We start from the raw sequence: 27,195 nt of genomic DNA, 5'->3' as shown, positions 1-27,195 counted from the left end.
TGCAGGGTCCAGGGAGCGCAGATATAGTGAATGCAGGGTCTGGAGAGAGCGGATATAGTGAATGCAGGTACCGGGGAGACCGGATATAGGGAATGCGAAGTCTGGGGAGAGCGGATATAGTGAATGCAGGGTCCAGGAAGACCGGATATAGTGAATGCGGGGTCCGGACAGTTAAATACTCCTTTATTTTAGGAGGCATCAAAAGCAGTTTTACTTACCCGATCCTCTGCTCCCTGGGCAAACGGCACACCCCTATGATCTAGAAGTGGACTGCCCCATGGTGTCCCCTCATCCACTGCAGAGCTATACTCTCTGCATCAGACTTGATGATGTCAGGAGCATCTGGTCGCCAAAGTGCAGGGCAAAAGAGGTTGCATGAGCAGTCCTGCGGGAGCAGAGGATGAGCTAAAACTGCTTTTAGTGTCCTTAGACATAGATGAGCAAAAAACCCTTCAAGTTTAAAAGTCATAAAAAAAACCCCTTAAGCTCTTACCCTTTCCTGTCCTCACTCAGTGCAGTATCAATCACCCTTGCACTATTGGAGATACTTATACCTTCGTCATCCTCTCACCCCTTGCCCCCTTGCATTGAAGTCACTAGGGGGTGTTTTTACATTGAAGTCAATAGGGACGCGACTTTGCATGAAAGTCAATGGGACACGATTTTGCATTGAAGTCCCCAGGGGGTGTTTTTGCATTGAAGTCAATAGGGATGTGACTTTGCATGAAAGTCCATGAGACGTGATTTTGCATTGAAGTCACAAGGGCGCATTTGTGCATTGAAGTCAATAGGGACGTGACTTTGCATGAAAGTCTATAAGATGCAATTTTGCATTGAATTTACTAGGGGGTGTTTCTGCATTGAAGTCAATAGGAAAGCAACTTTGCATGAAAGTCTATGTGACGCAATTTTGCATAGAAGTCATCAGCGGGCATTTTTTTCATTGACATCAATAGGGATGCCACTGCATGAAAGTTAGACACGTTTTTGCATTGAAGTCACCAGGGGGTGTTTTTGCATTAAAGCCAATGGGGAAGCAACTTAGCATGAAATTCTATGAAACGCGATTTTGCATTTCAATCACTAGGGGGCATCACTACATGAAACTAAATAGGGACGTGACTTTGCATTAAAGTCTATGGGACGCGATTTTGCATTGAAGTCACTAAGGGGAGTTTTTGAATTGAAGTCAATAGGAACACAACTTTGCATGAAACTCTATGTGAAGCGATTTTGAATTGAAGTCACAAGGGGGCGTTTTTGAATTGCAGTCAATAGGGACGCGACTTTCCATGAAAGTCAATGGGACACGATTTTGCATTGAAGTCACTAGGGGGTGTTTTTGCATTGAAGTCAATAGGAATGCAACTTTGCGTTAAAGTCTATATGACACGATTTTGCATTGAAGTCACAAGGGGGCGTTTTTGCATTGAAGTCAATAGGGACGCGACTTTGCATGAAAGTCTATGAGACACGATTTTGCATTGAAGTCCTAGGGGGTGATTTTGCAGTAAAGTCAATGGGGAAGCAACTTAGCATGAAATTCTGAGACGCCATTTTGCATTGAAGTCACTAGAGGGCGTTTTTGTATGAAAGTCTATGAGATACGACGTTGCATGTATTGGCAACATCGCCTGCAGCTTTTTTCCTACTGTCAAAATGCCAAAAACACTGTTTACGGCCGATATATTTAAAAACATATTGGAGGATAAAAGTCTCAAGCACTTCTGAAGGAGGCCCCGGAAACCCCAAACGTGTTGGCACTTCCTAAGAGTTTGTAACTAATGAACTTTATCTGCATTATACGAACATGGTGACTACATCTTTTCCAACTATAACACGCCTGACACGAGTAACGACCCTTCTCACAGCATACAAAACTAAAACAGAATTGGGTGGAGTTACAATTTCACACTTGTATTCTTTTCTCTGGGACTATGAGACTTGTGTGCACCTACCAAAACTAAGCCTCCACCTTCCAGCACAGTGCTTCCCAGATGGATGCGGCTCTTTTCTTGCCTTTTTGTGGCCCTTGGGGTGCTATTTCTCTAATTGATTCAAGGCAATATTTCCTCCTATTGACACCAGTGATGAGGCACCATTCTTTCCACTGACACCAACATTGGGGCGTAATTCCTCTCATTTACGACAACAGTGGGGCCTTATTCCTTTCACTGGCACCAATGATGGGCCATACTTCCTTCCACCAATATAAATGTTGGAACATCGTTCCTCCCACTGACATCAAAGTTGGAGCACTACTCCTCCCACTAATACCAACAATGGGGAACCATTCTTGCCACTGACACCAATGATGGGGCACTATTCCTTCCACTAACACCAAAGATGGGACACTATTCCTCCAACTAGTATCAATGACAGGGTATTCATTGATACCAATGATGAGGCACTATTCCTCCCACTGACACCAATGATGGGGCACTATTCCTGCCACTGATATCAATGATAGGGCACTATTCCTCCCACTGACACCAATGATAGGGTACTATTCCTACCACTGACACCAATGATGGGGCACTATTCCTCCCACTGATACCAATGATGGGACACTATTCCTGCCACTGACACCAATGATGGGGCACTATTCCTGCCACTGACACCAATGATTGGGCACTATTCCTCCCACTAACACCAGCAATGGGGTACTATTCCTCCCACGGACACCAATGATAGGGCATTATTTATTCCATTGATATCATTGATGGGGCACTATTCCTCCTCACTAATACCAATGATGGGGCACTATTCCTACCACTGACACCAATGATGGGGCACTATTCCTCCCCACTAATACCAATGATGGGGCACTATTCCTGCCACTGACACCAATGATGGGGCACTATGCCTCCCACTGACACCAATGATGGGGCACTATTCCTGCCACTGACACCAATGATGGGGCACTATTCATCCCACTGAAACCAACAATAGGGCAATATTTCTTCTATTGGCACCAATTATGAGGCACTATTCCTCCAAGTGACACCAATGATGGGGCACTATTACTGACACCAATGATGCGGCACTATTCATCCCACTAAAACCAACAATAGGGCAATATTCCTTCTACTGTCACCAATGATGGGGCACTATTCCTCCCACTGACACCAATGATGGGGCACTATTCCTCCAAGTGACACCAATGATGGGACACTATTCCTCCACCCACTGACCATCAAGCCCGAGGTATTTTCTCCTCCCACTTGCTCTCCTAAAGTCGGAAGGAGAGTAAAATGGTTCTTTTATAAAAAAAAGTTTGGAGACCCCTGTTCTATCATATGAAACCCATGTCCCCTATAGAAACTGAGATATGATGTGAAAATCAATTTGTGGACAAAACACTTCCCGCACTAAGATCATAAAACTGCCTTTTCCCCATTGTGGGTTTTCTTATGCTTAAAAAGAGATGAATTAAACGAAAAACATTTCCCGCACTCAGAACACGAATACGGCTTTGCCCCAGTGTGAATTTTTTCATGGCTGGTCAGAGCCGACTTATGGGAAAAACATCTCCTGCACTCCGAACACGAATACGGCTTCTCCCCTGTGTGAGTTATCTGATGTGCGATGAGATTTCGCCTGTTGGAAAAACACCGACCGCATTCCAGACACGAATACGGCTTCTCCCCCGTATGAGTCGTCTGGTGGCCAATAAGATTCCGCCTGTTGGAAAAGCACCTCCCGCACTCCGAACACGAATAGGGCTTCTCCCCCGTGTGAACCTTCTCGTGAGTGGTGAGCGTCGACTTCTGGGAAAAACTTTTCCCGCATTCCAGACACGAATACGGCTTAACGCCCGTGTGGACCTTCTCGTGAGTGGTGAGAGTGGATTTCTGGGAGAAACATTTCCCGCACTCTGAACACGAATACGGTTTTTCACCCGTGTGAACTTTCTCGTGGGTGGTAAGAGTGGCCTTCTGGGAAAAACATTTCCCGCACTCCAAACATGAATACGGCTTCACCCCCGTGTGAACTTTTTCGTGAGTGGTGAGGTTTGATTTCTGGGAGAAGCATTTTCCGCATTCCAAACATGAAAACGGTTTCTTCCCAGCGTGAGCCATCTGATGCCCGGAGAAACCTTCCCTGTTGGGAAACCACCTCCCGCACTCTGAACATGAGAACGGCTTCTCCCCAGCGTGAGTCCTCTTGTGCTTCGTCAGGGAGGACCTGAAAGCAAAGCATTTCCCACATTCAGAACATGAATACTCCATGTCCCTCATGTGAATGCTCTGATGTTTAGCCAGTATCCATTTTCCCGTGAAACATTTTCCGCACTCCGTACATAAAAAGGGCTGCTCAGCCAAGTGAGTTCTTTGGTGTCTGCTGAGCTGCACTTTTTGAGAGAAACATCTTCCGCATTCGGAACAGCAATATGGCTTCTCCTTCTCGTGACCTCTCTGATGGGAGGTGAGGTCCTCTACCTGGGTAAAACATTCGCTACATTCAGAACACAGGAAGGTTTCACTCTCGGCGTGGGCCGTAGGACGGGTTTTAGGGTCCAAGTTACCAGGAGAGCTCCAGGATGTCAGATCTGCAGGGAGAATGGCTGGGTTACCCGGGGTGGATCCTGGAGAATCTGCTGTGACCTCATCAATTCGGATTTTGTTTTGTTGAGGAATAGTGGCGCTTTTTTCGCAGTTATTATCATTGTATCTGCCGTCTAGTGCAAAAAAAAAAGAAATTCAGATCCTTCAAACCTTCAAGGAATATCTTTTTGTATATCGCTTTTTGTCAGCTTGATTTTAATTGGATACCACCGCATGCTATTTACAAAGGGAGTCTTTCTTTTTTTTCGTGAAACCCAGCTGAATGAGAAAAAAAAAAAGAGAGGTCGCTGTACTAGCTAAGCGATGTTATCTCCCCCTGCCCTCCCTGCCGCCAGAACACAGAGCTAATAGCAGTGGCGGAACCACCAGGGTCGCACGCCCTTTTTGAGCTCTGGAGGAGGATGTATGGGGGCACTCTAGAGGATGTAAGAGGGCACTCTGGATGTACCTCCAAAGTGCCCCATTACATCCTTCTCTAGAGTAGCCCCTTACATCCTCCTCCAGAGTACCCCTTAGTACTACTGTACTAAGGGGGCACTCTGGAGGCACTAAGAGGGCACTCTAAAGGACGTGAGAGGCATACTGAAGGCACTCTGGATGATGTAATGGGGCATACTGGAGGCACTCAGGGGGCACTCTGGATGATGTAATGGGGCATACTGGAGGCACTAAGGGGGCACTCTGGATGATGTAATGGGGCATACTGGAGGCACTCAGGGGGCACTCTGGATGATGTAATGGGGCATACTGGAGGCACTAAGGGGGCACTCTGGATGATGTAATGGGGCATACTGGAGTCACTCAGGGGGCACTCTGGATGATGTAATGGGGCATACTGGAGGCACTCAGGGGGCACTCTGGATGATGTAATGGGGCATACTGGAGGCACTAAGGGGGCACTCTGGATGATGTAATGGGGCACTCTGGAGGCACCAAGGGGGCACTCTAAAGGATGTGAGGGGCATACTGGAGGCACTAAGGGGGCACTCTAAAGGATGTGAGGGGCATACTGGAGGTACTAAGGGGGCACTCTTAAAGATGTGAGGGGCATACTAGAGGCACTAAGGGGGCACTCTAAAGGATGTGAGGGGCATACTAAAAGGCACTAATGGGGCACTCTAAAGGATGTGAGGGGCATACTAAAGGCACTAATGGGGCACTCTAAAGGATGTGAGGGGCATACTGGAGGTACTAAGGAAAAAAAAAAGAGAGGTCGCTGTACTAGCTAAGCGATGTTATCTCCCCCTGCCCTCCCTGCCGCCAGAACACAGAGCTAATAGCAGTGGCGGAACCACCAGGGTCGCACGCCCTTTTTGAGCTCTGGAGGAGGATGTATGGGGGCACTCTGGAGGATGTAAGAGGGCACTCTGGATGTACCTCCAAAGTGCCCCATTACATCCTTCTCTAGAGTAGCCCCTTACATCCTCCTCCAGAGTACCCCTTAGTACTACTGTACTAAGGGGGCACTCTAGAGGCACTAAGGGGGCACTCTAAAGGACGTGAGAGGCATACTGGAGGCACTCTGGATGATGTAATGGGGCATACTGGAGGCACTCAGGGGGCACTCTGGATGATGTAATGGGGCATACTGGAGGTACTAAGGGGGCACTCTGGATGATGTAATGGGGCATACTGGAGGCACTCAGGGGGCACTCTAAAGGATGTGAGGGGCATACTGGAGGCACCAAGGGGGCACTCTAAAGGATGTGAGGGGCATACTGGAGGTACTAAGGGGGCACTCTTAAGGATGTGAGGGGCATACTAGAGGCACTAAGGGGGCACTCTAAAGGATGTGAGGGGCATACTAAAAAGCACTAATGGGGCACTCTAAAGGATGTGAGGGGCATACTAGAGGCACTAATGGGGCACTCTAAAGGATGTGAGGGGCATACTGGAGGTACTAAGGGGGCACTTTAAAGGATGCGACGGGCATACTGGAGGCACTAAGGGGGCACTCTGGATGATGTAATGGGGCACTCTGGAGGCCCTAAGGGGGCACTCTAAAGGATGTGAGGGGCATACTAAAGGCACTAAGGAGGCACTCTGGATGATGTAATGGGGCACTCTGGATGATGTAATGGGGCACTCTGGATGATGTAATGGGGCACTCTAAAGGATGTGAGGGGCATACTGGAGGCACTAAGGGGACACTCTGGATGATGTAATGGGGCACTCTGGATGATGTAATGGGGCACTCTGGATGATGTAATGGGGCACTCTGGATGATGTAATGGGGCACTCTAAAGGATGTGAGGGGCATACTGGAGGCACTAAGGGGACACTCTGGATGATGTAATGGGGCACTCTGGATGATGTAATGGGGCACTCTGGGGGCACTAAGGGGGCACTCTAGAATCATTAATGGGGCACTCTGGAGGAAATAGGTTGACACACTGGAAAAGGAGGAATAGTGACGCTTTTTTCCCAGTTATTATCATTGTATCTGCTATCTAGTGCAAAAAAAAAATGAAAAGAAATTCAGATACTTCAAACCTTCAAAGAAAATCTTTTTGTATATCGCTTTTTGTCAGCTTGATTTTAATTGGTTACCACTGCATGCTATTTACAAAGGGAGTTTTTCAAGCTGACTTCCTCGAAACCAGATCTACGAAGTACAATGATGAAGGTGCGAGAGTACAAAAGTTTGAAGATGGGTGATTTTGCAGACCCTTTACCGGCAGGTTCCCACAAGCTGACTAATGCTGGGTACATATGTAGAGGTTTTTTTTTTTCGTGCAATCCAGTGGTCCAAACGAAAAAAAAAAAAAAAAAAAGAGAGAGAGGTCACCGTACTAAGCGATGTTAGTGCGGCGATCTCCCCTGCTGAGCCTTCGTGTTCTGACGGGAGGACTGCCCTCCCCCCCACCAGAACACAGAGCTCATAGCAGTGACGGAACTACCAGGGTTGCACGCTCATTTTGAGCTCTGGAGGAGGAGTAAGAGGGCACTCTGGAGGAAGTAAGGGGGCACTCTGGAGGTACCTCCAGAGTGCCCCCTTACATCTTCTCTAAAGTAGCCCCTTATATCCTCCAGGGTACCCCTTAGTACTACTGTACTAAGGGGGCACTCTGGAGGCACTAAGGTGGCATGCTGGAGGATGTAAGGAGGCACTAAGGGGGCACTCTAAAGGATGTGAGGGGCATATTGGAGGCACTAAGGGGGCACTCTAAAGGATGTGAGGGGCATATTGGAGGCACTAAGGGGGCACTCTGGATGATGTAATGGGGCACTCTGGAGGCACCAAGGGGGCACTCTAGAAGCATTAATGGGGCAATCTGGAGGCACTAAGGGGGCATGCTGGAGAATGTAAGGAGGCACTCTGGAGGTACTGAGGGGGCACTCTAAAGGATGTAAGGGGCACTTTGGAGGTGCTAAGGGGACACTCTGGAGGAGGAAGTAAGGGGGCATCTAAAGGTAGTATTTTAGTACCTCCAGAGTGCCCTCTTATATCCTCCAGCATGCCCCCTTACATCCTTCTCTAGAGTAGCCCCTTACGTCCTCCTCCAGGGTGCCCCCTCAGTACTACTGCAATAGGGGGGCACTCTGGAGGCACTAGGGGGCCTCTGGAGGATATAAAGGGGCACTCTGGGGGTTCTAAAATACTATTGTGAATACTATTGTGAGGTGATAGTACCTCCAGAGTGCCCCCTTATATCCTCCAGAGTGCCCCCTTAATACTACTGTACTAAGGGGGCACTCTGGGGGGCTGTACACAGAAGGTATATTACCTTCTTGCATAGAATGCATGCAGGTAAAAAACCTTCAGCCTTTGCAACCACTTTAAAGCTTGATTGCATTTACCTATCCACGTGTCACATTTGGAGGACCATTGATGATGCTGAAATGTACTGTAGTAGTAGTGCTGACTACTGGTAGCTCTGATTGTAGTAGTCTGCGCTACATGCAGTCAGTGCTGTCCTGTTCCGGGTTCTGCTGGAACAACTTGCTGCCTGTACACTGAACACAGGGAATCTCTCACTCCCGTACCTCCACCATTCAGCAAACATCTTGTATTTCTTCTAGTGAATCCAAGGTTTTTTGTGATTGGATAAGGAGGAGAGGAGGGGATGATGACATAAAACTCACCACCTCATCCAATCCAAAGTTAAAAGCTTGTGAACATCATAATCAGGTTTTTTTTTCTTAGGGGGGGGCACTATATACACAATCAGAATCTGTGACTCATTTCTGTATTTTTTTATTACGCACCTATTCCAATCTCTGGATGAATTTCTTCACCTTTGAACAGCTCATCGCCTCCCACATACAGCTGTTCTGCTTCGGCTTTAACTTCCACTTTGATCAAATTTTCACCCTGAATAAAACACAAACAAATATTCAAGGCTGAAGATGAATGCTTTGTGCAAAGAGCAAAAGAAATGGCTGTATAACTGGCATAGACACTATACTGCCACAAGTATTGGTCGGACGGCCTTTGCACGCACATGACCTTTAATGGCCTCCCAGTCTTAGTCTGTAGGGTTCAATATTGAGTTGGCCCCGCCCTTTGCAGCTATAACAGCTTCAACTCTTCTGGGAAGGCCGTCCACAAGGTTTAGGAGGGTGTCTATGGGAAGGTTGGACCATTCTTCCAGAAGCACATTAGTCAGGTCAGGCACAGATGTCGGACGAGAAGGCCTGGCTGGCAGTCTCCGCTCTAATTCATCCCAAAGGTGTTCTATGGGGTTGAGGTCAGGACTCTGTGCAGGCCAGTCAAGTTCCTCCACCCCAAACTGGCTCCTCCATGTCTTTATGGACCTTGCTTTGTGCACTGGTATGCAGTCATGTTGGAAAAAAAAGGGGCCATCCGCAAACTGTTCCCACAAAGTTGGGAGCATGAAATTATCCAAAATGTCTTGGTATGCTGACGCCTTATGAGTTCCCTTCACTGGAACTAGGGGGCCAAGCCCAACCCCTGAAAAAAAACACACCATAATCCCCCCTCCACCAAACTTTGCACTTGGCACAATGCAGTCAGGCAAGTACCGTTCTCCTGGCAACTGCCAAACCCAGACCCGTCCATCGGATTGCCAGACAGAGAAGCGTGATTGGTCACTCCAGAGAACACATCTCCACTGCTCTAGAGTCCAGTGGCGGCGTGCTTTACACCACGGCATCTGACGCTTTGCATTGCACTTGGTGATGTAAGGCTTGGATGCAGCTGCTCGGCCATGGAAACCCATTACATGAAGCTCTCTCTACGCACTGTTGTTGTGCTAATCTGAAGGTCACACCAAGTTTGGAGGTCTTAAGCTATTGACTCTGCAGACAGTTGGCGACTTCTGCGCACTGTGCGATTCAGCATGCGCTGAGCCCGCTCTGTCATGTGACATGGCCTACCACTTGGTGGCTGAGTTGCTGTTGTTCCCAGTTGCTTCCACTTTGTTATTATTCCACTAACAGTTGAGCATGTGGCAGGGTGACAACGCTCTGTCCATATCTCCCAATTGTGCTCCTGAGTTGTCACCCTGCCACATGGGCTTCTGATGGAGTCTACAAGTCCTAAAAAACGTAAATAGAGGCTTTTTTGCATTGAAGTCAATGGTATACGATTTTGCATTGAAGTCAATGGGATACGATTCTGCATTGAAGTCCATGGGAGGCGATTCTGCATTGAAGTCAATAAGGGGCATTTTGCATTGAAGTCAATGGACGCAATTTTGCATTGAAGTCAATAGGGGGTATTTTTGCATTGAAGTCAACGGGACGCAATTTTGCACTGAAGTCAATAGGAAGCATTTTTGCTCTGAAATCAAAATAGCACATGGGCTTCTGATGGACTCTACAAGTCCTTGTTTCAACACACATTGCAAGCTGTGGACCATGTTCTTGCAATGTGTGTTGGAACAAGGACTTGTAGAGTCCATTAGAAGCCCATGTGCCAGGGTAACAATGCAGGAGCACAATTGGGAGATATGGACAAGTACCATGCAACCATCGCTAAAGTGGCCGCAAAGAGACTGTGGGTGATCAGCAACATGTATAAAAAAGGTGAAACAAGTGTTTTACTTTTCAAATAATGACAATTGTCAGAGTTTACCTTTGCTTTAGAACCCCGTGTTCCATATACCTGATCATCCTGTGGGATCTTGTGATCGTCCTGTGTAGAAGCCTGGGAACACAGAGGACGGGGACATCCCTCTGTCGTGTTCCGGTTCCTGAGTGCCCCTGTAGGAAACATACAAATAGATCTTTAAAGTGGCTGTAAACCCCTACATATACCCAGTGTAGTGGCTGACCTCTGTGATACGCAGAGATTAAACAAATCCTCCTACATAAGTTGTACCTGGTTATCTGCAGCCGTCTCTTCTCTACATCTGAATTTATACAGCTTGTCTGAGCTTTCAGAAAGCAAGGGGCAGAGAGCTGAAATTACACTCTGCAGAGCTCAGTGAGGAGAGCTCTGAGAGCTGATTGGAGAGAAGAGGCCCCCCCCCTACAAAAAAAGTCATTGAAATCACACAGACCATTACAGGGAGACAAATGTTTAGCCATGGCTCACCAAGTATCTCTTCCTCTCCAATACTGGATCCAAGGAGCAGCTGAATCTTCAATGACATTCAAAAGATCAGAGGCGTTATTCTCTGAGTGTTGAAAACCATCATAACATTGGAATGTATGCTTACTAGTGATGCACCGATATATTGGCCACCGAAAATTATCGGCCGAAAATAGGATTAATGGTGTTTTGCCGTTAGAAAAAAAAAAAAAAAAGTTCCAAAAATGATAACTGACTTCAATGCAAAATTGTGTCCCATTGACTTCCATGCAGAAAAGCCTCTATTTACGTTTTTTTTATTTAATATATATTTCATTTTATTTTTGTGTGTTACTTTCAGTAAAAGCTATTTTACGTAACAAGATTACATTTTTTAAAATGCATATTCATTGAAATTTATATTAAAAAAATATTTTTTTTTTTAAAAATTGTCCTCAGCCTAGAATTTTCATTTCGGTGCACCACTAATGCTTATTACTTACTTCTATAAGTCCAAAATAGCAATCTACTGTAGACGTACGGGAGAAATGGTTTGGTAAGCTATGGAACCTCTTCAACATTACAAAACAAGTACAGCTGAATGCACCTACTACTAGTAGCTAAACTGTGACTGGGATCAAGGCGAACCTTCGCAGACATGTGCTGCCTTCAGGCTTTGCCTTGGGTATCGTCTCAGGTATTTCCCAACCAATGCTTCACCAAGAACATCTTTCAATGGTTTCCAAAATAATACATGAACTACCCTGAGTCAACCTCTTGAAAGAGGTCCCAAACAGGTAGGCAATGTATGACTTGACCAGGGTTCAACACCAAAATGCCCACCATAACCCACAAGCTGAAGGATTTCAACTTACAGTACTCAGGGATTATTTAGGTGGCAACAGTGAGACAAAGAGGTGCGTTTTCCACCTCAAAATGAGTGAGCAACCCCCTGTAGCCAATGTATAGAAGGTAAGCCGCTTGGCACAGGACCAGGAAGATTGCGGCTAGCACTGTAGCAGCGTTGACTACTACAGTGATTTTTAGCTTCCCCAGTGACCATTCAGGTATGAGATACAGTGAAGGAAATGTGTATTTGATCACCTGCTGATGTTGAATGTTTGCCCACTCACTAAGAAATGATCAGTCTAAAAATCGAATGGTAGGTGTATTGTAACACTGAGAGACAGAATAGCAACAAAAAATTCAAAAGAAATGCATGTCTAACAAATGATGACTGATTTGCATGTTCATGAGGGAAATAAGTAATTGATCCCCTATCATTCAGCAGGATTTCTGGCTACCAGGTGTCTTTCATACAGGTAACAAGCTGAGATTAGAAGCAGTCTCTTAAAGGGAGTGCTGCTAATCTCATTTTGTTACCTATATAAAAGACACCTGTCCACAGGAGCAATCAAACAATCAGATCCAAACTCTCCACCATGGCAAAGACCAAAGAGCTGTCCAAGGATGTCAGGGACAAGATTGTAGACCTACACAAGGCTGGACTGGGCTACCAAACTATCGCCAAGCAGCTTGGTGAGAAGGTGACAACAGTTGGAGCAATCATTCACAAATGGAAGAAACACAAAACAACTGTCAGTCTCCCTAGGTCTGGTGCACGATGCAAGATCTCACCTCATGGAGTGTCAATGATCATGAGAACAGTGAGGAATCATCCCAGAACTACATGTGAGGATCTTGTCAATGATCTCCAGGCAGCTGGGACCACAGTCTCCAAGAAAACAATTGATAACACATTACGCCGACAAGGATTGAAATCCTATAGTGCCCGCAAGGTCTCTCTGCTCAAGAAAGCACATGTCCACGCCCGTCTGAAGTTTGCCACTGAACATCTGAATGATGCAGAGGAGGACAGGTTGGAAGTGTTGTGGTCAGATGAGACCAAAATCAAGCTCTTTGGCATCAACTCAACTCGCCGTATTTGGAGTAGGAGGAATGCTGCCTATGACCCCAAGAACACCATCCCAACTGTCAGGGTGTTTTTCTGCTAAGGGTACAGGACAACTGCACTGCATCAAAGGGATGATAGACGGGGCAATGTACCGTCAAATCTTGGGTGAGAACCTTCTTCCCTCAGCCAGGGCATTGAAAATGGGTTGTAGATGGGTGTTCCAGCATGACAATGACCCAACACACACGGCCAAGGCAACAAAGAAGTGGCTCAAGAAGAAGCACATGAAGGTCCTGGAGTGGCCTAGCCAGTCTCCAGATCTTAATCCGATTGAAAATCTGTGGATGGAGCTGAAAGTTCGAGTTGACAAACATCAGCCACCAAACCTTAATGACTTGGAGAGGATCTGCCAAGAGGAGTGGGCCAAAATCCCTCCTGAGATGTGTGCAAACCTGGGGGCCAACTACAGGGAACGTCTGACCTCTGTGACTGCCAACAAGGGATTTGCTACCAAGTACTAAGTTATGTTTTGTGAAGGGGATCAAATACTTATTTCCCTCATGAACATACAAATCAGTCATCATTTGTTAGACATGCATTTCTGCTGAATTTTTTGTTGCTATTCTGTCTCTCAGTGTTACAATACACCGATCATTCGATTTTTAGACCGATCATTTCCTTGTGAGTGGGCAAACATTCAACATCAGCAGGGGATCAAATACACAATTCCTTCACTGTATGTGAACTTGGGCTTAAAGTATAAATTTAGAGTATAGTGCATCTTGACTTACTACCAGAGCCTGTGGCTTAGTGTTAATATTTCGAGCGCGGTTTCTTTTTTATCACATAAGCACAGTTTCTTTTTCTTTGGTTTAATAGAGATCATACTTCAGCTTTACCTTCCTTCCTGAGCACTTCCACTGAGCTGAAGCATTCAAAGACATAGCATGCAGCTAGACTAGAGAAGAACCACTGACATGTAGAGGTAGATGCATATTCCACTAACATGATGGACTAAGGCAGACTTGTATCACAAATATAAATGCAAAACTATTCTACTTTTGAATTACAATCCACAAAGACAGCAGAAAATTAAATGTACAGAACCAAGCTGCGAAAAAAAAAAAAAATCATAATCAGTAAATATTTCTCTTACATAGTTACATAGTTAGTCTGGTTGAAAAAAGACAAAAGTTAATCCAGTTCAACCATTAGAAAAAAAAAAAAAGTTATAATCCTACACCCACAGTTGATCCGGAGGAAGGCAAAAAAAAACAGCAAAGCATGATACAATTTGCTCCTGCAGGGGAAATAATTCCTACCTGATTCCCCGAGAGGCGATCGGATATTTCCTGGATCAACTTTACCTATAAATGTTAGTATCCAGTTATATTCTGTGTATCTAGGAAAGAATCCAGGACTTTTTTAAAGTAATCCACTGAGCTGGCCAGGACCAACTCTTGAGGGAGTCTATTCCACATTTTCACAGCTCTTACTGTGAAGAAACCTTTTCATGTTTCTCTATATAGTTTATTACTCACCTGTGCTGATCACTACAGGAACTTCCTCCTTTTTAAATACCACATGTTCTTCTTCCTTCTCCTCATCTTTGACATCTCTCTCTGGCTCTCCGGGGTCTGTGAATAAAGATGAGAATGAATCCCCCTGTACTGAGATGTATGAGAGACCCCAGGGAGTGTGTGTGGGGGGAGACTGGTCACATCTCAATGACATGATGTGAGGAGGAGACAAGGAGTCTAATAGAGGCTGATGGCTCCTGACCCCCCCCCCCCCCACTGGGCACATACTGTCCCCCCATTACTGTCTACTGACAGAAAAGGGGGGAGAAGAAGAGATTGTAGAAGTCACTGAACAAGGAGGATCTGGGACTCTTCTCTGGATTTAGTGTTTATTCCTCACCTGTGCTGATCTCTGGAGGGATCTCCTCCTCCATACATGACTCATCACCCTCCATGTACAAATCTTCTTCATCTTCAACTTTAATATTAATCAGATCTTCATTCTAACAATACAAAGCAATACAGAAATTACATTTATTATCCAAGCTTTTGTATAAGAAAGCAGTTAGTTCCATCTACCTGATCCTCCTGAGGGATCTCCTGATGTTCCTGTGTGGTCTCCCGGGAATACAGAGGACGGGGACATCTCTCTGGTGGGTTCCCATTACTGGATCCATCTGTAGGAAACACACACACTGACTGAATACATTGTTTTTATGTCTTTATATCAGAGGATGTGTGTATTTAGGTGGATCCTCAATACCCACTTGCCGACCACCTAGCTGGACTAGAGATATCTTCTCTCATAAATGCCCCCCTCCTTCATCTGTCAGTGAGTAATGTGATCTGAGCCGCACATGCGCAGCTCAGACCACATTTACGGCCCGCTCTGAAATGTTACTTCCACACGCATGCACGGGAGTGATGTCATAGTGGCCCAGCCAATCAAGCAGCCAAAGATGCAAGACCCAGAAGGAAGACCAGTGAAGATGGAAGCACCAAGGACTGGGGAGAACTCCGACAGCGCATCGCTGGAGAGCTCCGTTTGTAAGCAAGTATTTCATAATGTACTAGTATGGGGCGCATTATGACTTAAATATGCAGGGGGGCATTTCTTATATTTTCCTATCAAGACTTTACTACCGCTTTAACTCTTCCCTTAGGCACCGGTCTTTCCGATAAAAGTCATCCAGTGGCGACACCTCCAGCTGCTTTCCAGTGGTTCTATGGCTTACCTGATCGGTGAAACCGAGAACTGATCCAATGATGGCGATGGCTGGGCATAAAGATAAGCAGGGAAAAAATGGCCTATGGTTCATCTCTGTGGCCTAGGAGGACCAGAGTGAGTGACGTCATGATGTCACTTCCATTTCAATGTACACAAGGCCATTTTTTTTTTTTTAAAGCATCAGATCAATATTTTTTTTTCTCATCTAATACTTTCCATTGTAGAAAAGAGATGTAGGGTCCTTTTGAGCCCAGATCTCTCCATAAAGAGGACCTGTCACTGCTTATATTGTGATGTTTACATTCCTCGTGATAGGAATAAAAGTGATAAAAAAAATAATAATTTAAAAGAAGTGTAAAAAAAAAAAAGTAATAAAAAAAAATAAAATAATAATATAAAAAAAAATTTAAAGCGCTCCCATCCCCTTGTGCAAGTGTACAATCCAAATGCATACGTTTCTGCGTTAAAAATGGCTGTGTGTATAAGTGGGTGCTGCAGCGACCGTCGGCTGGAACCGAACAGAATCAGCAATGGAGAATGTCACCAGCACACTGAGGAGCACCAATATGGGTCCAAAAGTTTTAATGAACGATCACATAGTTACAGCAAGGCAACGTTTCAGAGTCTCGCAGGACCCCTTCATCGGGCATTTAAAAAAACCTTCTGTGTGCCGCCAAAACAAAAATGCACAATCCCAATGCACACTTTCCTGCTAAAAAAATGGCTGTATGCATAGGTGGGTGCTGCAGCGACCGTTGGCTGGAACCGAGCAGAGTCAGCGGAGAGGAATGTCACTGGCACACCGAGGATCTCCGATATGGGTCCAAAAAGGCTTTAATGAAGCTTTACATTCAGTGAAGGAAATGTGTATTTGATCCCCTGCTGATATTGAATGTTTTCCCACTCACAAAGAAATGATCAGTCTAAAAATCGAATGTTCGGTGTATTGTAACACTGAGAGACAGAATAGCAACAAAAAATTCAAAAGAAATGCATGTCTAACAAATGATGCACTGATTTGCATGTTCATGAAGGAAATAAGTATTTGATCCCCTTCACAAAACATGACTTAGTACTTGGTAGCAAATCCCTTGTTGGCAATCACAGAGGTCAGACATTTCCTGCAGTTGGCCACCAGGTTTGCACACATCTCAGGAGGGATTTTGTCCCACTCCTCTTGGCAGATCCTCTCCAAGTCCTTAAGGTTTGGTGGCTGAGGTTTGGCAACTCGAACTTTCAGCTCCCTCCACAGATTTTCAATCGGATTTACAGTGGGGCAAAAAAGTATTTAGGCAGCCACCAATTGTGCAAGTTCTCCCACTTAAAAAGATGAGAGAGGCCTGTAATTGGCATCATAGGTAGACCTCAACTATGAGAGACAAAATGAGAAAAAAAATCCAGACAATCACATTGGCTGATTTGTAAAGAATTTATTTGCAAATTATGGTGGAAAATAAGTATTTAGTCATCTACAAACAAGCAAGATTTCTGGCTCTCATAGACCTGTACCTTCTTCTTTAAGAAGCTCCTCTGTCCTGCACTCATTACCTGTATCAATGGCGCCTGTTTGAACTTGTTATCAGTATAAAAGACACCTGTCCACAACCTCAAACAGTCACACTCCAAACTCCACTATGGTGAAGACCAAAGAGCTGTCGAAGGACACCAGAAACAAAATTGTAGACCTGCACCAGGCTGGGAAGACTGAATCTGCAATAGGCAAGCAGCTTGGTGTGAACAAATCAACTGTGGGAGCAATAATTAGAAGATGGAAGACATACAAGACCACTGATAATCTCCCTCGATCTGGGGCTCCACTCAAGATCTCACCCCGTGGGGTCAAAATTATCACAAGAACGGTGAGCAAAAATCCCCGGACCACACGGGGGGACCTAGTGAATGACCTGCAGAGAGCTGGGACCAACGTTACAAAGGCTACCATCAATAACACACTACGCCGCCAGGGACTCAGATCCTGCAGTGCCAGATGTGTCCCCCTGCTTAAGCCAGTACATGTCTGGGCCCGTCTGAAGTTTGCTAGAGAGCATTTGGATGATCCAGAAGAGGATTGGAAGAAAGTCATATGGTCAGATGAAACCAAAATAGAACTGTTTGGTTGAAACACAACTCGTCGTGTTTGGAGGAGAGAGAATGCTGAGTTGCATCCAAAGAACACCATACCTACTGTGAAGCATGGGTGTGGCAACATCATGCTTTGGGGCTGTTTCTCCGCAAAGGGACCAGGACGACTGATCCATGTACAGGACGGAATGAATGGGACCATGTAACGTGAGATTTTGAGTGCAAACCTCCTTCCATCAGCAAGGGCATTGAAGATGAAACGTGGCTGGGTCTTCCAACATGACAACGATCCCAAACATACCGCCCGGGCAACGAAGGAGTGGCTTCGTAAGAAGCATTTCAAGGTCCTGGAGTGGCCTAGCCAGTCTCCAGATCTCAAGCCCATAGAAAACCTTTGGAGGGAGTTGAAAGTCCGTGTTGCCCAGCGACAGCCCCAAAACATCACTGCTCTAGAGGAGATCTGCATGGAGGAATGGGCCAACATACCAGCAACAGTGTGTGCCAACCTTGTGAAGACTTACAGGAAACGTTTGACCTCTGTCATTGCCAACAAAGGATATATAACAAAGTATTGAGATTAACTTTTGATATTGACCAAATACTTATTTTCCACCATAATTTGCAAATAAATTCTTTCCAAATCAGCCAATGTGATGGTCTGGATTTTTTTTTCTCATTTTGTCTCTCATAGTTGAGGTCTACCTATGATGCCAATTACAGGTCTCTTTCATCTTTTTAAATGGGAGAACTTGCACAATTGGTGGCTGACTAAATACTTTTTTGCCCCACTGTAGGTCTGGAGACTGGCTAGGCCACTCCAGGACCTAAATGTGTTTCTTCTTGAGCCACTCCTTTGTTGCCTTGGCCGTTTATTTTGGGTCATTGTTATGCTGAAACACCTATCCATGACCCATTGTCAATGCCCTGGCTGAGGGAAGAAGGTTCTCACCCAAGATTTGATGGTACATTGCCCCATCCATCGTCCCTTTGATGTGGTGCAGTTGTCCTGTCCCCTGAGCAGAAAAACACCCCCAAACCAGAATGTTTCCACCACGTTTGACAGTTGGGATGGTGTTCTTGGGGTCACAGGCAGCATTCCTCCTCCTCCAAACACGACGAGTTGACTTGCTGCCAAAGAGCTCGATTTTGGTCTCATCTGACCACAACACTTTCAACCAGTCCTCTTCTGCATCATTTAGATGTTCAGTGGCAAACTTCAGACGGGCCTGGACATGTGCTTTCTTGAGCAGAGGGACCTTGCGGGCACTGCAGGATTTCAATCCTTGTCGGCGTAGTGTGTTACCAATTGTTTTCTTGGTGACTGTGTTCCCAGCTGCCTGGAGATCATTGACAAGATCCTCATGTGTAGTTCTGGGATTTTTCCTTACTGTTCCCATGATCATTGACACTGCTCGAGGTGAGATCGTGCATCAGACCTAGGGAGACTGACAGTTGTTTTGTGTTACTTCCATTTGCGAATGATTGCACCAACTGTTGTCACCTTCTTACCAAGCTGCTTTGCGATAGGTTGGTAGCCCAGTCCAGCCTTGTGTAGGTCTACAATCTTGTCCCTGACATCCTTGGACAGCTCTTTGGTCTTTGCCATGGTGGAGAGTTTGGAATCTGATTGTTTGATTGCTCCTGTGGACAGGTATCTTTTATAAAGGTAACAAAATGAGATTAGCAGCACTCCCTTTAAGAGACTGCTTCTAATCTCAGTTTGTTACCTGTATGAAAGACACCTGGTAGCCAGAAATCCTGCTGAATGATAGGGGATCAATTACTTATTTCCCTCATGAACATGCAAATCAGTGCATCATTTGTTAGACATGCATTTCTTTTGAATTTTTTGTTGCTATTCTGTCTCTCAGTGTTACAATACACCTACCTTTCGATTTTTAGACCGATCATTTATTTGTGAGTGGGCAAACGTTCAAAATCAGTAGGTGATCAAATACATAGCAGAGCCATACAAAAGCAGTGTGCTTACAGTTGAAAGCACAAACACAGCATACTGTGAAACAGCACACAGTTAACCCTTTGATCGCCACAGATGTTAACCCCTTCCTGCCCAGTGCCATTAGTACAGTGTTAGTGCTTTTTATTAGCACTGATCACTGTAATGGTGTCACTGGGGATGTCAGTGACACCAAGTCAGTTCCCCCCGTGTCAGAATGCCCACTGCAGTCCCGCTATAAGTCGCTGATCGCTGCCATTACTAGTGAAAAAAAAAATATCCAGTATATATACCACCATTTGTAGATGGTATAACTTTCACATAAACCAATTATTTTACACATATTGGGATTTTTTTTAGCAAAGAAATGTAGCAGAATACATTTTTACCTAAATTTATTTTAAATTTTTTTTTATTGGACATGTTTATTAGCAAAAAATCAGAAATATTGTTTTTTTCTTAAAATTGTCAGCCTTTTTTTGTTTGTGGCGCAAAAAATAAAAATTCGGAGGCAATCAAATACCAATGAAAGAAAGCTCTATTTGTGGGGAAAAAAAGTAAATTTCATTTATATATGGTGTTGCATGACCGCGCAATTGTCAGTTAAAGTAAGGCAGCGCCGTAACGCAAAAAATGGCCTGGTCAGGGGGGATATCCTCTGGAGGGCAAGTGGTTACAGTGTATTTTTCCCCAGAAAATTGCATTTGAAAATTCGCTGTGCAAATACCATGTGACATAAAAAAATTGAAACAACCCCCATCTTATTCTAAAGCATGATAAATGCCAGATAGGCCTGGTCCTTAAGTAGATACACTTCTCTCCTTTACAAGAAAGGAAAGTCTCCTCTTACCCGGTGATGTGAGGGGCGGCCGGTCCTCCATCATGACGTCCTTCTACAGATCCTTGTGTCCTTATATATACTCACACTTCTCTATTGTTTCTATGTCTTTATATCAGAGGATGTGTGTATCTAGGTGGATCCTCAATACAAGAAATGAAAGTCTCCTCTTACCCGGGGATGTGAGGGGCGGCCGGTTCTCCATCATGACGTTCTTGTAGAGGTCCTTGTGTCCTTCTAGATACTTCCACTTCTTCAGATTTCACAGCTCATAATTAGAACACGGGGTGGTGTACACAGCTGAATACATCTGAAAAACATCAACGTCATCATGCAAAACACATTTCAAAGAAATCATGTGACCTCTGCTACTAGCCTACCCGGTGATGTGGGGGGCGGCTGGCTCGCCATCAGTTTAGTACATCCTTTTAAATATTCCCACTGGTTTGTCTAAGCCTGAACTAATCAATAAAACCTCATTAATAAAGAGCTTTAAAGCATAACATTTTTTTAAAAATCGAAACAGTATAATGACGTCCGTCTTGGTTCTGACAAAAGAAGGGAGACATCATGACATGCTCAACGTACTTATGCTGATTTTGTTGGTATCATATGTAGACATTATTTGACCTGGCCAATATCAAAATATACCTTGAAGAATGTAAAAATTTAAAACCCAACTCCAGGTAAAAAAATTAAATTGCATCGATTACCCTACCCCTCAGTCTTCGTTCCAAACACCTCTTCCTAAGCCATCCTGCAGTGTAATGGATCAAAGTCTGTTTCTTCTATGAGCCAATCCTGCCCTGGGGACCAGACATTTTTTTCCATTCTCGTTATCTTCTCTGGTACTGTTCTCCTCACCACCTCCCTAAAGTTCTCCAGCCTCTGGAGCCTATGGCAGAGGACTGTACCCCAAGAAGAGTTGCCAAAGTTGCCTTCACCAATGGGAGGTGTCCACATCAAGCAGGCAGTGATGTGGATACCTGAAGGAGGGCCCCAGAAAGTAAACAGAAAAAGAGAGAAGGCTCATCATGTGACCACATCCCCCAGTTCTCCAGCCTCTGGAGCCTATGGCAGAGGACTCTGCCCCCAGAAGAGTTGCTTTCACCAATGGGAGGTGTGCACATCAAGCAGGCAGTGATATGGACATCCGAAGGAGGGCTGCAGGAATTAAACAGAAAAAGAGAGGATCATCATGTGACAACCCCTTGATTCTCCAGCCTCTGGAGCCTATGGCAGAGGAATCTACCCCCAGAAGAGCTGCCTTCACCAATGGCAGGTGTCCACATCAAGCAGGCAGTGATGTGGACACCTGAAGAAAGACCACAGAAAGTAAACCGAAAAAGAGAAGGATCCTCATGTGACCACCCCCCTGAATTCTCCAGCCTCTGGAGCCTATGGGAGAGGACTCCGCCCCCAGAAGACCTGCCTTCACCAATGAGAGGTGTGCACACCAAGTAGGCAGTGATGTGAACACCCGAAGAAGGGTCCCAGGAAGTAAACAGAGAAAGAGACAATCATCATGTGACCACCCCCCTGCAGTCTCCAGCCTCTGGAGCCTATGACAGAGGACTCTACCCCCAGAAGAGTTTCCTTCACCAATGCGAGGTGTGCACACCAAGCAGGCAGTGATGTGGACACCCAAAGAAGGGCCCCAGGAAGTAAACATAGAAAGAGAGAAGGATCATCCTGTGACTGACTTCAGGTAAGTAAAATGGCCATTTGGATAGATTTTTTTTCACAATTAGAAGGGGTAGAAGTTTTTAATATCCTGGAGGTGGGCTTGAAGCCGCAAACATTTCTATTCCTCAGCAATAGGTGTAGTCCGCTTATTACTTTCCAGAAGCACTGGAGTCCTCGGCACCATTTATTGGTCTACCCATCAGAGGACTCGCAGGAAGATGAGGATTGGTGGAGAAGACATGATTCCCCCCATCCAGGTCACACACTGTGCTGGGACCCCCTTCTCTCATAATAAAAATATATTATTACCTTTTCCTCACTGTGCACACACTCTCCAGCTTCACACTCCCCCCCAGCAGCAGGATTGAGACAACTAAAGTTACTTCCTGTCCTCAACTATGGGCTACAGCAAAATGGCAGCTGGTCTTACAACTGAGACTGAACATCAGAATTCTCTTTCTGTAAATCTACAAGCAAGAAGAAACTAACGTTTATTCCATATATCCGTCACTAAAGCAATTTTGTTGCTATTATTTTGGTCATGAGGAACTGTGCGATCTACAACAAAATGGCCGCCGCCCCTCCTGCACCGCAGATACTTCCTACTTTTATGTGGCCGACCTCTAGTGCTAGCTCGGGCTTCCCACTGGAAGTCATCCTCTAGCCAACCACAAAGCTGGGCGTCGCAACGGAAACCCGGAAAAGGCTGGCCTACCTTGAAACGCACACAGCGGAAGTCAAGGAACCACAGGGCGGAAGTCGGTGTCAAGTGATGAGAGTAGACAGCGACCTCTAGTGGGAGGAGGAGGAGGTGATTACAGGTGGTGTCTCGTGAGGAATGGATTTATGATGGTTTTTCTTCATTAACAGCTGTTGTTGGTTCTATGGAATAATAGGAAGGGGAATCCCAGCTAGAAACAATAATTTCATTGGCTGGAGAGGTGAGGGAGGCACCCTGGGTGCTTCTACTTGCCATGTCATAATGGTGATGAGAAATCAGTAGGGCGATCAGTCACTTTATGGAAAAAACTTCACTTGTGATCAGGCAGAGTGATCGGCGGTTGAAGAAGGAAGGGGCGGGATGTTTGTTTTTTACTACTGCACTGTTTACACTTGTGATCCAACCACAGCAATCACAAGGTACAGAGCCGCTCTGACTGGCTTCTGTGATTTTGCCTGTATTCAAATAACTGCCAGAACCGGCCCTCTGTGACCAAGTCCCGGTGGGAAGGAGGAAATGTGTCAGAGGATGTGGCCAAAATGGTGGCTGAGATAATTCCTCCAAATTGGACTCCTAGCGTCGGTTGAGTAGCATCCATCCCTTCACTTGCCCCAACAGCTGTTTAGATACAATGGGGTGAAAGGAAAACGGTTATTCTAACAAAGTCCGTGAGGTCCACCCTTTAGACCAGTGGTCTCCAAACATCGAACCGAGGGCCAAATGTGGCCCCTTGCTAGCCTTTATCCGGCCCTTGGGGCACTATATTACCTCACATCATTGGGAGGTATTACTCCCACTGACACAATGGGGCACTATTCCTCCCACTGACACCTGCAATGGGGCTCTATTCCTCCCACTGACACCAATGATGGTGCACTATTCCTCCCTCTGATACCATTGATGGGGCACTATTCCTCCCACTGACACCAATGATGGTGCACTATTTCTCCCTCTGATACCAATGATGGGGCGCTATTCCTACCACTGACACCAGTGATGGAGCACTATTCCTCTCACTGACACCAATGATGAGGCGCTATGCCTCCCACTGACACCAATGATGGGGCGCTATGCTTCCCACTGACACCAATGATGGGGCGCTATTCCTCCCACTGACACCAATGATGGGGCGCTATTCCTCCCACTGACACCAAGGATGGGGCGCTATTCCTCCCACTGACACCAAGGATGGGGCGCTATTCCTCCCACTGACACCAAGGATGGGGCGCTATTCCTCCCACTGACACCAAGGATGGGGCGCTATTCCTCCCACTGACACCAAGGATGGGACGCTATTCCTCCCACTGACACCAATGATGGGGCGCTATTCCTCCCACTGACACCAATGATGGGGCGCTATTCCTCCCACTGACACCAATGATGGGGCGCTATTCCTCCCACTGACACCAATGATGGGGCGCTATTCCTCCCACTGACACCAATGATGGGCGCCATTCCTCCCATTGACACCAATGATGGGGCATTACCCTTCCTCTTACTAACCACCAACCTTGAAGCACTGTTTACTCTCACTGATGCCAGGCTAGGGACATTTTCTATCCCCACTGGCCACAATCTGGCCCCCCTAAAGGCTGAAGGACAGTAAACTGCCCCTTTGTTTGAAAGGTTTGGAGACCCCTGCTTTAGACCATACCTATGCAAGGTGCGCAGGCACAGCTCCATACAGTGTCCACCAGGGGGGCATATAACAGGGTGACAATGCAGGAACACAACTGTGAGAAATCTGAAGAATACATTTTAAAAATATATATTTTTTCAAATACACATTTTTTAAATATATTCTTCAGATTTTTTTTTTCCCATATAAAAAAGTCATTTTAACATATATTTTTACATATATTTGTAAATGCATTCCAAAAATGTAGATTTGTATTTTTAAAGACATACAGCATATTTGAAATGTATTTTGAAAAATATATTTCATATATTTTGTAATAAAAACGCATTTCAACATGCAGTATATATATGTATATATATATATATATATAATATAATATAATATAATAGTTATTGAAATATATTGAATATGGCCCAAATTGTTGCATTTCAACTATATGTCAATATATTTGGGAAGAATATTTTTTAAATATATTTCAAATATATTTTTCTTCCATATAGGTTAAAACGGAGCACGTGCAGAGCTGCCAATACTGCTTTGCAAAATCCCCAGCTGCATTGGGGACATGGACAGGAGGGGGAGATAGAGAGCAACAGGATCAACCAGGTTTTGTTTTTTTTTCCTGCAGAATACAGAAAATTAATCTCAGTGAATGAGTGAGCATGAACAGCATGTAATACAGCATTTATTCATAGTTTTTTTTATGATCTGGGTTTAGTGACACTTTACATTTACATATACTGTACCACTTCCTGTCCATAGGACATAACAGAACCCGGGTTACCCATACCTGAGATATCATTTTTTTTGTGCCGGGGATTCTGTTTCTTGAAAAAGTAATCTGAGCGGTGTAGCAGAGTGTCTCAGAGGGAGTCGGGAACAGTCCTCTTCAGGGTTTACACATCTTTCACATTTAGGGATCTCTGATCCTCGGTCCAGTTTGGGTTTTACGCCTGTCCCCTGGGGCAATTTAGACTCCCTGGGAACCTAAGTGCTTTCTGTTAGTCAGAACTTGTATTATTATTATACAGGATTTATATAGCGCCAACAGTTTGCGCAGTGCTTTACAATATATTGGGGGCAGTACAATTATAATACAGTTCAGTACAGAAGGAATAGGAGGGCCCGACTCATGGAGCTTACAATCTAAAAGAAGGGGGAGGTGGTGCAAAAGGTGATAGCTGCGGGGGGATGATCTGATGAAGGTGACTCAAGTTCAGTTCTTAGGTGGAGGTGGGGTAGGCTTCCCTGAATAAGTGAGTTTTCAAAGGCAGACAAGGTGAGGGCTGACCGGACATACTGGGGTAGGGAGTTCCAGAGGATGGGAGAGGCTCTGGAGAAGTCCTGGAGGTGAGCGTGGGAGGAGGTGACGAGGGAGCTAGACAGTAAGATGTCTTGGGAGGAGCGGAGTGGACAATTTGAATGATATCTGCGGATGAGGTTGGTAATGTAGCTAGGGGCAGTGTTGTGGATGGCTTTGTACACTGTGTTAGTATTTTGAATTTTATACGTTGGGTTAGTGGAAGCCAGTGGAGGGATTGGCAGAGAGGGGCAGCAGTCGCTGATCAGTTGGTAAGGTGTATGAGTCTAGCAGCAGCATTCATAATAGACTGAAGGGGGGATATCCTGTGTATTTGTTTAGTGAGTGCAGGTACACAGCTAGAATTTTGTTTTGTAGTTTTCACCTTTTTTATGTTCTGGAACCCTGTACAGCACCTGTAAATAGCACCAATAAACACCGCACTGCTTGTCGCTTCTTCACTGGACTGGTGCCTGTGCGTAAAAGTGTGCTCAACCCTTTTATACCTGCTACCTAGCCCCACCTCACATATGGATGAGAATGCGGGCAGTTATAGCAAGAAGCTACTACTTAAAGGACTAGTGACTGAACATGGAGGAATTCCTAAACCTAGTAGCTCCCCCCCCCCACTTTGTGTCTGTTTGCTCCAAATTGGCATTGTGTCCACAGTAGCATTTACATTGGCAGAGCAGAGTAGGGACTGGCCAGAGTAAGGACTGGCAATTTACATTGGCAGAGCAGAGTAGGGACTGGCCATTTACTTTGGCAGAGCAGAGTAGGGACTGGCCATAGAGGGATTACTTTGACGCAGTTGGCCAGCTTAGAACCGTCCCGCCTAAGGGTAAAACAAATCTTAATGCCTATGCACAATCTTGCAACTTTGACATGTGTTAGTAAAACTGTACATATCGTCACTACTTTGTACATCCGAGTGGAATATACCAGGGTTTTTTTAGGACAAATTGGGTTTTCATTTGGTGGTAAATGGTAATGGATATCTTCTGGTTTTTTTTTTTATTATCAAAGGAAAACTTGCCCAAAATAGTGAAAACATTTTTTTAAATTTAGCTGTGCATTTCTTGTTACTTCCATAACCTACCTCCAAAGAAGAACCCAAAATAAATTTTCCAGCTCTTGACGATTGCAGCGATACCATATATGTGTATGTTATTTGTTTGTACCTGTAGTACAGCCCAGAAACAAGAGTGTGCATTTTTGTTTTTTGAGTTTTTTTTTTTACCTAAAACACACTGACACTGATAC

At 45.2% G+C, this 27,195-nt stretch overlaps 1 protein-coding gene across 1 annotated transcript; it reads right to left on the bottom strand.

Moving 5' to 3' along the window:
- Nucleotides 1–209: 209 nt before the first annotated feature.
- LOC149466297 (uncharacterized) lies at nt 210–22,673 on the bottom strand. The gene is made up of 8 exons (XM_089672921.1): nt 22,582–22,673; nt 20,761–20,896; nt 15,061–15,158; nt 14,882–14,984; nt 14,503–14,598; nt 10,639–10,736; nt 8,778–8,883; nt 210–4,681 (listed from the first exon to the last, which is right to left on the bottom strand). The coding sequence occupies exons 2-8, from the start codon at nt 20,792–20,794 to the stop codon at nt 3,378–3,380; spliced, it is 1,839 nt and encodes a 612-aa protein (XP_089529047.1). The 5' UTR covers nt 20,795–20,896; nt 22,582–22,673; the 3' UTR covers nt 210–3,377.
- Between the last annotated feature and the right edge of the window lie 4,522 nt (nt 22,674–27,195).

The sequence above is a fragment of the Staurois parvus genome, unplaced genomic scaffold (assembly GCF_062004578.1).
Source record: "Staurois parvus isolate SC_StPar_1 unplaced genomic scaffold, SC_StPar_1.0 ptg000132l, whole genome shotgun sequence".
Classification (NCBI taxonomy): Eukaryota; Metazoa; Chordata; class Amphibia; order Anura; family Ranidae; genus Staurois; species Staurois parvus.
This window is presented reverse-complemented; position numbering and strand designations above follow the sequence as displayed.